This window comes from Austrofundulus limnaeus, unplaced genomic scaffold (genome assembly GCF_001266775.1).
Source record: "Austrofundulus limnaeus strain Quisiro unplaced genomic scaffold, Austrofundulus_limnaeus-1.0 Scaffold79, whole genome shotgun sequence".
Lineage (NCBI taxonomy): Eukaryota > Metazoa > Chordata > Actinopteri > Cyprinodontiformes > Rivulidae > Austrofundulus > Austrofundulus limnaeus.
The window spans coordinates 1,372,742-1,386,976 of NW_013952481.1; the positions used below are offsets into that span (position 1 = coordinate 1,372,742).

Sequence of the window (14,235 nt, forward strand, 5' to 3'; positions counted from 1 at the left end):
TGTGTAGCTCTTTATCACAACTTGACCTTAATTATGAATATTCTAGAGCAAATGAGGATGTATTACAATATTCTACATCTTTTATTTATTTTTTAATGAACAAAGCAGGCATTTGTTGTTTTACATCAAATCAGTTCTGCTGCAGTGAGTGGGTTTCTCCACCAGGGGGCAGTCTAAGATCATGAAGTTAAAGAAATACTTTGAGTTTTCACATATTTTGAAGTCAGTTTAAGCTCACCTGTGGCTTCGTTGTAGTACACACTGATCCGGTCCAGCTGCAGGTCGCTGTCTCCGTGGTAGGTTCCTGTTGGGTCGATGCCGTGCTCGTCACTGATCACCTCCCAGAACTAAACACACAGCAGAGCGTCATCATTAACATGAAACAATGTGACAAATTCCTGCTTTTTCAATAAATAACAGACAGTTTGGATGAGTTTTTAGTTCTGTTCCAGCTTCAGCTTTGAGATTTAAGATTACACTCTCTTCACAGTCGGAGAGGGATGGAGAGTTTCCAGTGAGGACACGAGCAGCGACTGTCAGCAGCTCAGTGGACTGACCCTAATCTGTGCTGTGGAATAAATGTGGGTAATTCAGGGGGACGGGGTGAGATAAACACCAGGAGGGTTYGGATCTTAGTGGGTGTGTTTGGGGGGGAGGAAGGAAAGTCTCTTTAATCTCCACTGCTGTCACCTCTTTATTTAGTTATTAATAAAGCCATTTGACTAAAACAGCAAGGTGATTATTTTATTTATTCTGGAACAGTGTTGACCTGAAACCATTAATGGACAAATTTAAACTGAAAATAAATTTTCCCAACGCCAACTRCAAACTTTCTGACTTCACGAGCTCTACTTAAAATCATATTTATGAGAAATAATCCCACCTAAAGTGGGATCTGAGTGGATTCTGGTCAGATTGTGAATTCAAGCAGAGTTAATCCACGACTAAATCTGCTGTAAATACTCGTGTCTTCGGTGATCAGGGTCAACGAGTCGCCGAGTCGGACTGATCCCATATGTTGCTGCTCCGTTAGCCAAGAAAACCTCMGACAGACGAGCGTTTAATGAGGCAAACATAAGCAGAGAGTTTAAAAACCTCTCCGACCCATTAAACCTTCTGGGTCTTGTTATTTTTTGAGTTTGTGATGTGTTCATGCAGGTCTAAACTCATATTTAAAGACATTTAAAGACATTTAAAGACATTTAAAGTGCACGAGGAAACAGGATTTTGGATTTGCTTCTCACCCACTGACTGGAAACTAAATGAGGCCATTTAAATGACCTCATCTGAGCTTTGAGAGCAAACACTGAAACACTTGTTATCTCCACCGGCTCTCCCTCCTCCTGCTGCGTTCCTCTCCTCTGCCTCAGCGAATTCCTCCTTTCTTTTCACTCTCTTGTGACAAAGGCTCACCACAGTCCAAGACAGCAGCTGGTCCTGTGAGTCCTCCGCAGTCTGGACCACCTCATTAATCATCGTGGCCCRAATGGCTCGAGTCACTGGTTTTATAATCGGCTTTAAAGGTTTGAAATGTCATTAATATGCTCATAAACTACCCAAGTGATGATTACCATGAGTATCATTATTTTACAGTCATTTTAACTTTATGTTGATAATAATCAACTTGTTGAATAAACCTTTTTTGGTTCATTGTGAATCCATATATTTCAGTTGTGATTTGCTGTTTGTTTAATCATCCTTTAAATATTTTCCATTAAAATTAGTTCAGATTTTCCAGATTTTTTTTAAATTAAGCCTTTATTTTCATATTTTCATAAAGCTAAAACTAAATATGTGTAAAAAAAAAATTCACGTTTTATTTTGCATAAAGACTCTTTCAAAATAAAATAAGCAGGTTAGCAAGAACAAGCTAACTTTAGCATGATTATAAAACAAATGTTTGTGTTTCTGATAATCTCTTTAATAYTATAAAAGTTAATAAATAACAAACATGAAGTTGTTTCTTATTAAAATGAAACAGGTGGGGGAAAATACTCTCTAATATAAAAAAAAAAGCTAAATTATAACAAAAATTAACTGAGAAAAAGAATATAGTGACATTTTTCCYAACTTTTCCCTACCTTTGCCCCAATCTGGTTTCCACACTGGCCAGCCTGGATGTGCACGATTTCCCTCATGATGGATGGACGGCAGAGATGAAGGTCAACAGAGAGTTACCGGGCTGAGGTTGACCTGCTGACCGAACCGGACCGGACCGAACCAGGAATGTGACAACTGGTTTGTGGCTTCGAGTCCAACAGGAGGACGTGACGGGCTGGGAGGGACCGTCACAGATTCCTCGTTATTGATTGGCTAATGGCTCTTCATCCTGGATGATGATTGGTTGAAATGTGAGCCTTTGATTGCAAGGGGTTTCCGTGATTCGAAGGCAAGGACCGGAAGAGAAGTGGGAGCGGTATTTGTTGCCCTGTTGGAACTGGTTTATTTATTTATTTATTTATTTATTTATTTATTTATTTATTTATTTATTGCAGTTCAGCCTCCCCTCTTTCCCTTTTCTCTGCATTATCTGCACAATAACCTGCGATAAACAGATGTTTTCTGGTAAATTTAGCTTCACATTAGTTTTAATGTGAAATAAATTATTTGAGTACAAACATAACTTACATCTTTTTTATTTTTTTTTATCTAATGCTTACCAGCTGAAAGCTGGAGCTGCATCAATAATAACTGACTTCCACTGAATCCAGTGTTTCATCTTTGTGGAAATTTAAATGTTTTTTCTGTAAGAAGAATGTGAAGGTGCGTGTTCTGCAAGTCAATGAAGTAGTTGTAAATTAGAAATCTGACTTTATTTTGAAGGGGTAACATCGTCATCTCCTCCCAGTTGGACATGCCTGGAGCATCTCCCTACAGGGAGGCGTCCAGGAGGCATCCTTAGATGCCCAAAYCACCTCAACTGGCTCCTGTCGATGTGGAGGAGCAGCAGCTCTACCTGAGTCTCTCCCAGATAACTGAACTTCTCACCCTCATGTTTTTAAGCTGTGGGAAGAAACCAGATTTCCCAGAGAAAACTCATGGATTTAACACATATAGGTCACGTATGGTGAACTGATCTGGGGTGAGGTCATTTAAATTTTAACTGGTTCTTTAGGCCAGTGGTTCCCAAACTTTTCAGCTTTTGACCCACAAAATAACAGTAGCAGAGACCTGTGACCCCAACTATTTTTGGAGGATAAACATTTGTATCAGGTCAACTAAACATGGGCATAGTAACAATATTTTCAAACTACATTTACCMATTTTAAATACACTAACCTCACTCCTTTGTAACAACTAAGGCAAAAATGTAATTAATTCAGAAAATCTTTTCAGGACCCCACCTTGATGTTTCGGGACCCCACTTTGGGTCCCGACCCCAACTTTGGGAAACACTGCTTTAGGCAATAGCAGCCTGTCTCAAAAATGCACCGTCTATTCTCTTATTCTTGTTGCATTTATTACCAAAGATAGCTCTGTTGAAATACAAATATAAAATAAAATAGATTTGAAAAATAAATCTCAAAGAACTGATATTTTAGTACTGAGAATATTTTTATAAACGTGATTGATTCAAAGTCATATTGTTTATTTATCTTTTTTGTTTSTTAAATAATAAAAACTTTTCATTTCAACATTAATATGGTTTTTCGTGGCTTTTTTATTTTTACAACATGGTTGGATCAACGAATAGAAATCTTCAGAGTTATGTTCAAAAACATCCTTGAGTTTGTGAAGCCATCAGTGTAAATAATATAATTCCAGGYAGCAGTTCGCCACCGCGCCGCCAGGGGGCGGTGACGCACAGCGTGGCCGATGGGCGGGCTCAACCCGAGAGGCAGAGCTGCATCTCATCATTTAACAGTCCTCTCTGTCGTTATCATCCAAAAAAACCTCATCTGGAAACAACATCATCGATTTTAACCAACAAATACTCAGATTCATCTATCCAATCTGTCCAGTTCAAACCACATCCTTTATTTCCTAAACGGTAAGTGTGTTTTATGTTCGTCTTGGCATCAATTCATGATTGTAAACAAATGTTTCGAGGGGAAATTAATCGGATCATCAGAGCGAGTGGATTAAAATTTCCGTTAGAWGTGTAACGGTTTTTAAGGTGCCTGTTTTTTTTCTTTCTATATAGCTGTAATATTTGTTTTGTTTTTCTTTTAAGCGTTTTTTTCCGACTTTTACTGCGCAATCTTTGCGTAAATTAAATTTACGTCTGTTCATCTTCCCATCACCACCCACCCCTTCGTGTTAGCAGGAGCAAAGAAGATTAGTATTAATCATTTAAGGCTTTTATTGTGAAAATACAAGACCAAATGTAGAATGTATTAATAATAAAATGCGCTTTAAATGTAAGTAGCTGTTTTTAATGTTACTTTTATTTTTCAGTCAGAAAGAAGGAAACATGTTCTACACCTGTGGTCCAAACGAGGCTATGGTGGTGTCAGGTGAGGTGAAGGTCCTGTTTTTTTAACTGTAGCTTTTGTGATTGTTTTCATATATTTGTAGCTTGTCTGTTATTTAAATTGTAACTTGGGAGATTTTTGAGAWATGTTTTAAAGTAAAAAGTTGAGAAAATCGCAGTGATTTGATCTTTTCACCTGGTCTGATCTGTGATCTCCGGTCAGGTTTCTGTCGTTCTCCTCCTCTGATGATCGCTGGAGGCAGAGTGTTTATCATCCCGTGTGTTCAACAGATCCAGAGGTACACAAATRCTGAGATTCATCAGATGTAACAAAGATATGTGACATCTGGCACACATGTTTTAATGAACTAATTTGCAATAAACAGCAAAAGTAAGCAATAAAACAGCCTTATTGTAATGAAATGATGAAAAATTGATTATTTGAAATGGTTAAAAAGACTTTTGCATTTGCAGCAGCTCCAAACAGGTCTGTTTATTCAATCCAGTTAACCTCCTGACAAAGTTAATGCTTGATCTGAGTTCTGCATCTGGCTTTTATCTCCTGAGAGCTTCTCCAGAAGCAAACCTGAAACCTGACATTAATGTTCTGCTCCCATTAGAGCAGCTTCCCGTCCATCAACCGTCCTCTTTATGTCTTCCTCTGCCCCTGCAGGATCTCTCTGAACACTCTGACCCTGAACGTGAAGAGTGATAAGGTCTACACCCGCCACGGAGTTCCCATCTCTGTTACCGGGATCGCTCAGGTCAGTGAGCGTTAAACAGCAGGCTCATGCAGAACGAGCTGATAAACWGGTGGATCGTGAGGAAAACAGATACGGTGTCATGTAAACACAGCTAAACAAACAAATATATTCAAATTTATTAGAAGGTTTTGTCTTTGCTAAACTAACGTTTTCAAAAATACAGCAAACTCTTTAAATGTGTTTGCTTTTTTAAATTTTGGGAAGTTTTATTTAAATATACTTTTTTCACTAATCAACCTTGTTATGATCATAAAATCAATAGGTGACAGGTGAAGGTGTCAGTATTTGGTAATAAAGGAGCATTTATCAAAGATTTAAAAACTTACTAACTATTTTATATATCATAAAAATGTATTAAAATCATTTGTTAAATAYAATAAAGTTGGTCAAAAAATGATTTAATTTGTACACTTACCCATTAMATAAATGTTTAAACTACAGGTTTTGGTTTTAGAAACCTCCAGATTTTTTCTGRAAATAGTTTTTGTGCACATGAAATCATGTTGTGTACTCATGAAACGTTTTATTTTCATTCTGCAGATGAAGATCCAGGGTCAGAACAAACARATGCTGGCTGCAGCCTGCCAGATGTTTATGGGGAAGTCGGAGGCTGAAATCGCTCAAATCGCTTTGGAGACTCTGGAGGGACACCAGCGGGCCATCATAGCCCACCTGACTGTTGAGGTAAAACAAATAGCTGCTATAAAACAGAAAAACTGCAAGCTGGACACACAGAATGCACATTAATGCACACACTTTACGGTCAGTTATTGATTTCTGCATCACTGGCAGCTGTTTCCATGATGCAGAGCCGCTGCGGGTTTCTCAGCCCAGTTTTTTGTCTGACAGGAAATCTACAAGGACAGGAAGAAGTTCTCTGAGCACGTCTTCAAGGTGGCGTCGTCTGACCTGGTCAACATGGGCATCAGCGTGGTCAGCTACACGCTGAAGGACGTCCACGATGACCAGGTGGGCTTCAGTCTCATTTATGAAATAGTTATAAATCTCTTTGATCTTTAAAATAAAGTGATTTTGTAACAACCAGTTCTTTTTCTCCGTTTGAAACAGGACTATCTGCACTCTCTGGGAAAAGGCCGAACAGCTCAGGTGCAGAAGGACGCTCGGATCGGGGAGGCCCAGAACAAGAGGGACGCTGTGATCAGGGTGAGGTCATCACCAACACAAACAGCCTCTTTGCTGTGCGGCGTTATTTATTTATTTATTTAAAAAGCTAAAACTGGATTGTTTTGTTCAGCATTTTGTTTTAGTTTTTAAGTGGTTTTTCCATCACAGATCTGTTCATCCCTGCTCTATTTTTAGCYTCTTCTACAGCTCTCCTTCTTCCCCGAGGAGTTCATCTCATTGATCCTCCTGCTCCTCTCATTTCTCTGCGTCTCTCCCTGCAGGAAGCTCATGCGATGCAGGAGAAAATCTCGGCTCAGTACAGGAATGAGATTGACATGGCGAAGGCCCAGAGGGACTACGAGCTGAAGAAGGCAGCTTATGATATTGAAGTGAACACCAAAAAGGCTGAGTCTGAGATGGCCTATCAGCTGCAGGTGTGTAGCTCATCTGGTCAAACAAATCTGGTGTTTAAACAAAGAAATTATAAATATATTAGTGGAACATTATCTGTTCATGCTTTTCACGCTATGGTTCTTTTTGCTTGTTGAACACCCTGAAGTCACATAACAAACTAGGACACAACGTTAAATATAACAGGTTTCCTACAGATCCTTAAAAAGCATTAAAAGGCATTGAATTCATCAATCCAAAAATAAGGCCTTAATTAGCCTTAAAATGTCTTAAATTTAACTTGTTTTAAGCTGTAGTAACCCTGTATAAAATAGATTTCTTTACAATTTTACGTTATTTTCTATGGAGGACCAAAACTGACATAATCAGAAATAAAAGCAAAAATAAATAAATGGACCAATAAATACATAAATAAATACCCACAAGCCTTTTTATTTCCATGTGTTGGTTTCTCTGTCTCCTGTTTTTACTTTACCTTATGCATTTCTGTCTCGTTATGGAAATAAGGTGGGCGGAGCTTCTTGGATCAGCTCCTCTCCTATTGGTCAACAGACAGGAATGTGCGTGCTTGTTCTGCCTCAGTTTAGCTTCAAGTCTAAAGTTTAGTAAAAAAAGAAAAACACTTATCTGTGCATATACAGTATTTTATGTAATTTAATAATAATTCATTGGAACTAAGCTGAAAAAATAAATCTGATGGTCTATTAAATTATAAAACATGAGATAAAGTTTTCCTTTTTTAATTTAATTGGTGTATTTATTTACTTATTGGTCAATTTATATACAGTATTTCTGCTTTTATTTTGACAGTTTTGGTCATATTTTACAGGCCAGGGAACGAGTTCTGACTGAATGACTCTGGTTATAAAAACAGGGACTGGACTGATGAGTTCTGAAAATGATGTTCAGWAACCAAATTATATTAAACTTCTTCTATTTGAACATTAAAATGGGATGAGAGAAAAGGAAAGCCGACTAAAAACAAAAATAAAAGAAGTGCTTGTTGTTATTAACCACATAATAAAAATTTAATGCATTATTATGGAGACAAACCACAACCACACAGTAAATAAAAGGATTTGAAGAACTTTTACCACAATTTATTGCTGTTTTAGAGATTCCACTTGAGCTGGTTCATTAAAACAAATCTTGAATTCTTGTGGTGAAACCAGTTTTTCACAGTGCAKATTTGTATATACCATAGTCCTATTTTTCTGTTCCAGGTAGCGAAGACAAAACAGCGTATTGAGGAGGAGAAGATGCAGGTCCAGGTGGTGGAGCGGACCCAGCAGATCCTGCTGCAGGAACAGGAGATCACTCGCAGGGAGAAGGAGCTGGAGGCCAAAGTGAAGAAACCGGCGGARGCTGAGCGCTACCGCCTGGAGAAGCTGGCCGAGGCTCAGCGGTGAGATGAAGGGTCTTGCTGGTGGGMCTTCCTGCTGTGTCTCCATAGATCTCTGCTGACTTCACTTCTGTTGTCTCTGCAGCATAAAGATGATCATGGAGGCTGAAGCTGAAGCTGAGTCTATACGGGTGAGTGTGCAGAATGTTTGTGGCATAAATAAATATCCACTGCCTCATTTTTCCTTAAAGAATCAGAGGCAGCTGATTAAAAAACAGTGTCTGGATCTTGTTTGTTGAGTAACTGAAACGTGCCACCCTTCAGGTAAAAGGTGATGCTGAGGCATTTGCTGTGGAGGCCAAAGGTCGGGCWGAGGCCGAGCAGATGTCGAAGAAGGCCGAGGCCTTCCGGGAGTACAAGGCTGGAGCCATGGTGGACATGCTGCTTGAAAAACTGCCTCTGGTGAGTAGAAGCATCTTATTCATGAATTTACAGCCTATTGAAGTTTAATAAAGTGCAAACCGACCGGACTCTTCCTTTAATAAACCAGTTTTAACTTTAATAAATCACAGTTTGTTTCTGGTTTTAACGTCTCGTGCTGTTTGTCTCGCACCAGATGGCGGAGGAGATCAGCAAGCCCCTGTGCAGCGCCAACAAAGTCACCATGGTGTCGAGCGGAGGAGGCGAGGTGGGAGCGGCCAAACTGTCGGGGGAGGTGCTGAACATCATGACCCGCCTCCCCGACGCAGTGGAGAAACTGACCGGAGTCAACATCTCTCAGGTAACTCCCCTCGTGCAGCTTTCTGTCTCAGAGGAAAAACCTTCACTCCTTAACGTCTGGATGCTGAGTCAGCGTTCACATTAGAGTGATCCTGCTGAGTCAGCGTTCACATTAGAGTGATCCTGCTGAGTCAGCTTTCACATCAGAGTGTTCCTGCTGAGTCAGCGTTCACATCAGTGATCCTGCTTCATCATATTAATCGTTATCGGCTAAACAACACAATTAATACAGATTATTTTTTTGTCAATGTCGCCCAACCCTACTGTATACTCTGTACATTTTAAACATTCAAATGTGAGAAATGTTCTTCTTAGTCTAGCTATGAATTTTGTTTTTGTAACTTCTAGTTACAAATATTTTCCCATACAAAGACATTGATATGTAATTACGACGGAGTATTAAGGCCACACAACGAGATTTTTTTTAATTACAAGTAAAAAGTCATAATATTCTAACCTTTACATGAAAAAGCACGCAGTTACTGCATTAAAATGAGGAATGTTGAGCAATTTGTCAAGTTGTTCTTTAGTATTGCTTAAAAATAAATAGTTAATCTTTTAGCACAGTAGCATCAAATTATAGCAGGACTTGGAAATTGTGCAAACGACGATATGATAAACTGAAGCTGTATTGTAGTTAATGGATGCATTGACAGATTTAGTCGTCACATAGCTAATTTGAATGAAATCATCAAATCTAACAGTGCTCCAAATCATCGTGGACTCTTTCATAAACACAGACACATGGCTGTACACAGCAGGTGTGAGGAAAATAAGGAGGAAATGAGGAACGGAAAATGGACACATCATGTAAGATTATGACTTTTTCTCGTAAAATTACGACTTTAATCTCGTAATATTATGACTTTACTCTCATAAAATTACAACTTTGATTTCGTAATAATAATTTTAAAAAATCTCGTTGTGTGGCACTAATACTCCGTCATAATATAATAAACAGAAAATGAATTTTCTCCATTTATTTTCATTTTTYACTGTAACTTCTTTCTGTCCCTCCACCCATCAGGTGTCTTCTCATACAGGCTGAAGAGAAGGAACCAAAATGGAAGCTGGTTTCTCTCCATCTACGTGTTTTATCGCAGCTTCGTCCTCCTCCTCTCCTGTTGTGTGTGGAGCTGCTGCTTCAGCTGCTTTGTGTTGTTGTTGTGTGAACTGTTTTCACCATTCATACGTTTTTGTTTTTGGTTCCTGTGATTCGGTTCAATCAGTCAAACCGTTGGGTTCTTTGTGTTGGAGTTCGAACCTTGTTCTACGTTTACATTCATTCATTCATTCATGTTCCTGTGATTCGGTTCAATCAGTCAAACCGTTGGGTTCTTTGTGTTGGAGTTCGAACCTTGTTCTACGTTTACATTCATTCATTCATTCATTCATTCATTCATTCATTCATTCATCCTGCGTCTGTGTTGACCTTTAACGTCTCCTCTGACACTGCCTGGGTCCACTGCCTTACTGCCAAACCTTAAGTGCATCTTAGCATCAACATGTGATACAAATGTTCAGTTCACTGAGCCCCCCAACATTTTTCATGTTTTTCTGACGGATCCAAAGTGTTTCACCTGGATGGTTGGAAAACGACAGGAAGTCAAAGTCTTTATACAAACTGGAACTGCAGCATAAAATTAAAATGTAGATTTAGCTGCAGGTCCACATTACTTTAAAACTTTATAAAAGTTTTGTTCCTACTTTTCTCACCAGACCCTCTGCTGTCATGATGGAGAACTAAAAGTTTCATGATGCTAATTTTAAAAAGTTGTAGCCCCGTCGAAGGAAAAAAAAAAACGTCTGAGCTCAGGAAATTTAAAAAGCATGTATAAAAACAAGCATGAGAAGATAGTTAATAAAACATGATTTTATACTGAAAGTTTATTTATGGTTGAGCCAAACAGAAATGTATAAATTTGTTTTTAAYCTGAAGCTGTAATTATCACATCAGATAAATTTATTTATTGATAATTCTTAGCTTTAAGTCTCAGGTCAGGGTTGGCAGCCATATTTACTTTATGGAAACTCAAATTATCTGATTTAGGAGAAAAATCTGTTCCTTGTTCCCTGGAGGTTTTTTTTTTTTTCATATTTTGTGTAACATTTATTAGTGGAAAATGGTGCCTTTGTCTTTTTTTTGACCAGTTATGTAGCAGCTCTAAAACATGCGAAAAAGATATACAATTAATTCACACTATTTAAAATTACTACCAATTAAAGTCCAGTAAAGTAAATTTAAAACATCAGTTAGTATTGAACCAGTTACTAAAACATACTAAGATTAAAGAAGAACTAAAACATGTCTTAAATCATAAACCCGTCACTCTGTCATCCTCTACCTCACATCTTGGACTGGTTCTGTGAAACACTCCATCCTTTCAGTGCATGTGCTGTAATGCATTCACAGGTACGTTAAGACTGAAGAATCTTGCAATGAAACATTTTTTTATTTTATGTCACTTTGTATTTTTTGTGGATCTGCTTGTATTGTTTATTTTTATTGATCTGTAGGTCTTTTTTGTTAAATCTACACAACCAAAAGCACCGAAATGGCTTTTAAATGTACAATTTATTTATCTAAAGTTAAACACACCTGTTATATATGCATGCATTTGTTCCTATCACACTTGAAATTTAATGTAATCTTGCAAAAGTGTAGGTTTTAGTMAGGACATAGGCAAGGGTCACTGTGAAGTTAGAGTATATATACCTGTTAGTTACATGTAGAAATGTGCATCTGTCAAGTTTTAAATAAATGATCTTGTAAGTGGCTTTTAAGTAGTTTATGCAATATATATTTGATACAGTATTGGTGTAGCATTGTGCTTCACAAGGCACCATATGATAGGCTCCTCTGTCTCTATAAATGTATTAAAATAAATAAATCTGTTTAAATTGTGGGAGAACACAAATTATAATTTCTGTAACCACTTTAGAAATTTTATTTGAAGTAAATATAGTCTATGTATAAGATATAAATATTAAATTTCACTGGTATACCACCTTTGTGTTTCCGGTTTCTTAAATCATTACATGTCAAATATTTTTTAGAAATGTGTAGAGTTTGATGTGTTCTTCATATTTTTCTATTTAATTATACATTTCACTGTTATAAAACAAAACGTGTATTCTAATTTATGGATATTTAATTTCCATCAGTAGATGCTAGAGGGATCTGGAACTAGGTCTAGACTGAAAACAAAAAATAAAAGTGTTGCAAGAAGCCTAAATAACTAATAATACCACTTTAAAGTCTGTTTGCTTGAAAATAAAATAATAAAATTACATGTTGGTTTAAAACGTTTACATCTTTATCTCAAGACTTTCACAATCCTGTATGTATTAGGATTTTTACCTTGTATTCATTCAAGTCCTGCTCAATGATAACATATACCGGAAACGCTGGTAGTTGTTTTTGTCAAGCTAACAAGATAAAGCGGTTTAGAACCGGAAGTTGATAGTTTGTTTTGGAAAAGAAGATTCAAGCCACCCGAGACTTCAGTAAACGAAAGTCAAGGAGCTGTGTGAAAAAATATCAACCTTTATTTTTCATAAATGCTCTATGTCTAAAAACCCGGCCAAGTCTCACACTATGATGTAACATTTGTAGAAGATGCGTATTTCTAGTGATTTTATTTTGAAAGCTAAACCCGGAAGTTCCGCTATTGAAATCTGTCCGACTTGACCCATGCAAAAAGAACTGGAGGGAAAAAAAAAGAGAAAAAAACGGAGAAAAAAAAGGCATATCTGAGACCTTTGAGGGACGGATTTGGACAAAGTTTCCCAACTGTCCCGTTCCGAGGAAGCTTCGGGGGGGTTGAAAGGGAGTCCAGTTCACCGGTAATTAACTCAGGAGTTATAATTCGGTTGTAAATTAATTGTTATTTTCAGTGTGTCTGAGAGCACCGTCGTCTCGGTCGCCGGAAGTCTGCATGAGGCTGCGTCTCCAACAGAGGCAACGGCGTCGACGTTTTTTTTTCTGTCTTGTTTTTTTTTTTTTTTTTTATTCGAGACTTTTTTTTTCTCTTTTTTTATTTTCTCTCAGCGAGATGAGCAGGGAGTGAGGAATGGAGGCGCAGGGAGCGAGGATGTTTGTGTTTGCTTAGCTGAAAGCTGGTTAAGCAATATGAACATACAGGCCTCCTTGTAGCTTGAGTGAACAAGCCAGCGAACAAAAGGAGAAAATTAATGGAGGCAAGTTAGCGTTAGCCATGTTTGTGTGTCACCCAGATAACACCCTCAGCTCCWGGCAGGTTGCAGTGTAACACAACAGTCAGTGCCGACAGCATTCCAAGATGTCTCCTAGTTTTTCACGRTCGCTGCTGCTCTTATTTTTGCAAAATTTCATCAATCACTGCTAACATTAGCCTGCAGTTAGCGGAACCACAGTTTTGGAGCCAGCTTGTGTCCTCTCGTCAAAAATGGCTCTCAGCACACTGAAACATAGGCTTTGAAATGCTCAATTAACAGCCCCTCACTAGTCATATTACTATTATCAATATTGGTTGGTGAGTTGCGGAAAAGCTGCAGCATGTTGGGAATTAATTTTCCACATCTGCAGAGAAAAAAGGAGGCTCATGAAAAACAAACATGTCGAGTTTATGTTGCATGATTATGTTGTTAACTGAAATGTTGCAGGGTTTGTAATGTTTATTTTTCATGTGCATCCTTTGCTTCTCTAAAAACTATTGTAATATTTAAACCAGTTCAGCTTTACTAACCTGTAATTAAATGCATGCATTTTTTTGGCGGGTATGGTGGCAAAATGACTGCACGACAACCCAAATGTGTCTCATGCATTCAGAAAGCTAAACCTCAAAACTAACATTTCAGCTGTAAATGTGTGCAAAATAAATTTAAAATGCATGCTAGTGTTAAATAACAAAACTAACATTTTTTTCTGGTTTGTGATTAAGAAAAAACACCAAACTGAGATAAGGAAACAAGTTAAACTAGAGAAACTGCATTTTCCAGTTAATGATGACAACCCATTGACTGCTGAAATTAGCTTTAAAAAAGCTGAAACTGAGCTTTTTAAGGTTTACATATTGGCTATAAGCAGAATGTTAGCTATAAGCTAAAAGTAGCAAAAGACTAGCTGAAAGTGGCTGAATGGTTGTTAGTAGCTAAATTAGCCAGTCACTAGTTAAAAGCAACAAAAGATTAGCTATAAGGTAAAGTAGCAAAATAAATGTAGCTAAAATTATCAAAAGGCTTGCTTGAAGCTAAATGTTTAAAAAGTGTTAGTTAAAAGTAGCAAATCATTAGTTAAAAGTAGCAAGTCACTAGCTGAAAGCAAAAAAGGTTAGCTAAAAGATAAAGTATAAAAAAATGTAGCTGAATTTTTTAAGGCCTGTTGGAAGCTAAAGGTCAGAAAATGTTAACTATATTAC

General features: G+C 37.6%; 3 protein-coding genes across 3 annotated transcripts in view; 2 read left to right on the forward strand and 1 right to left on the reverse strand.

The window, feature by feature from the left end:
• Nucleotides 1-2,237, reverse strand: part of LOC106519565 (tubulin beta chain) — a 5,125-nt gene extending 2,888 nt beyond the window's left edge. Inside the window, exons 1-2 of the mRNA XM_014011287.1 lie at nucleotides 2,082-2,237; nucleotides 239-347 (exon numbers count right to left, since the gene is read on the reverse strand). Coding sequence (XP_013866741.1) covers nucleotides 239-347; nucleotides 2,082-2,138 — 166 coding nt within the window. The 5' untranslated portion in view covers nucleotides 2,139-2,237. The remainder of the gene's footprint in view (nucleotides 1-238; nucleotides 348-2,081) is intronic.
• Nucleotides 2,238-3,818: 1,581 nt separating this feature from the next.
• On the forward strand, nucleotides 3,819-10,128 carry flot1a (flotillin 1a). Its single transcript, XM_014011288.1, has 13 exons — nucleotides 3,819-3,991; nucleotides 4,399-4,457; nucleotides 4,638-4,713; nucleotides 5,088-5,178; nucleotides 5,719-5,862; nucleotides 6,028-6,147; nucleotides 6,247-6,342; nucleotides 6,585-6,737; nucleotides 7,938-8,119; nucleotides 8,202-8,247; nucleotides 8,381-8,518; nucleotides 8,673-8,837; nucleotides 9,864-10,128. The coding sequence occupies exons 2-13, from the start codon at nucleotides 4,415-4,417 to the stop codon at nucleotides 9,882-9,884; spliced, it is 1,275 nt and encodes a 424-aa protein (XP_013866742.1). The 5' UTR covers nucleotides 3,819-3,991; nucleotides 4,399-4,414; the 3' UTR covers nucleotides 9,885-10,128.
• A 2,296-nt stretch (nucleotides 10,129-12,424) lies between these two features.
• znf384a (zinc finger protein 384 a) overlaps nucleotides 12,425-14,235 on the forward strand; it is a 13,262-nt gene continuing 11,451 nt past the window's right edge. Inside the window, exon 1 of the mRNA XM_014011289.1 lies at nucleotides 12,425-12,682. The gene's annotated coding sequence lies outside the window, so the exon portion shown is untranslated. The remainder of the gene's footprint in view (nucleotides 12,683-14,235) is intronic.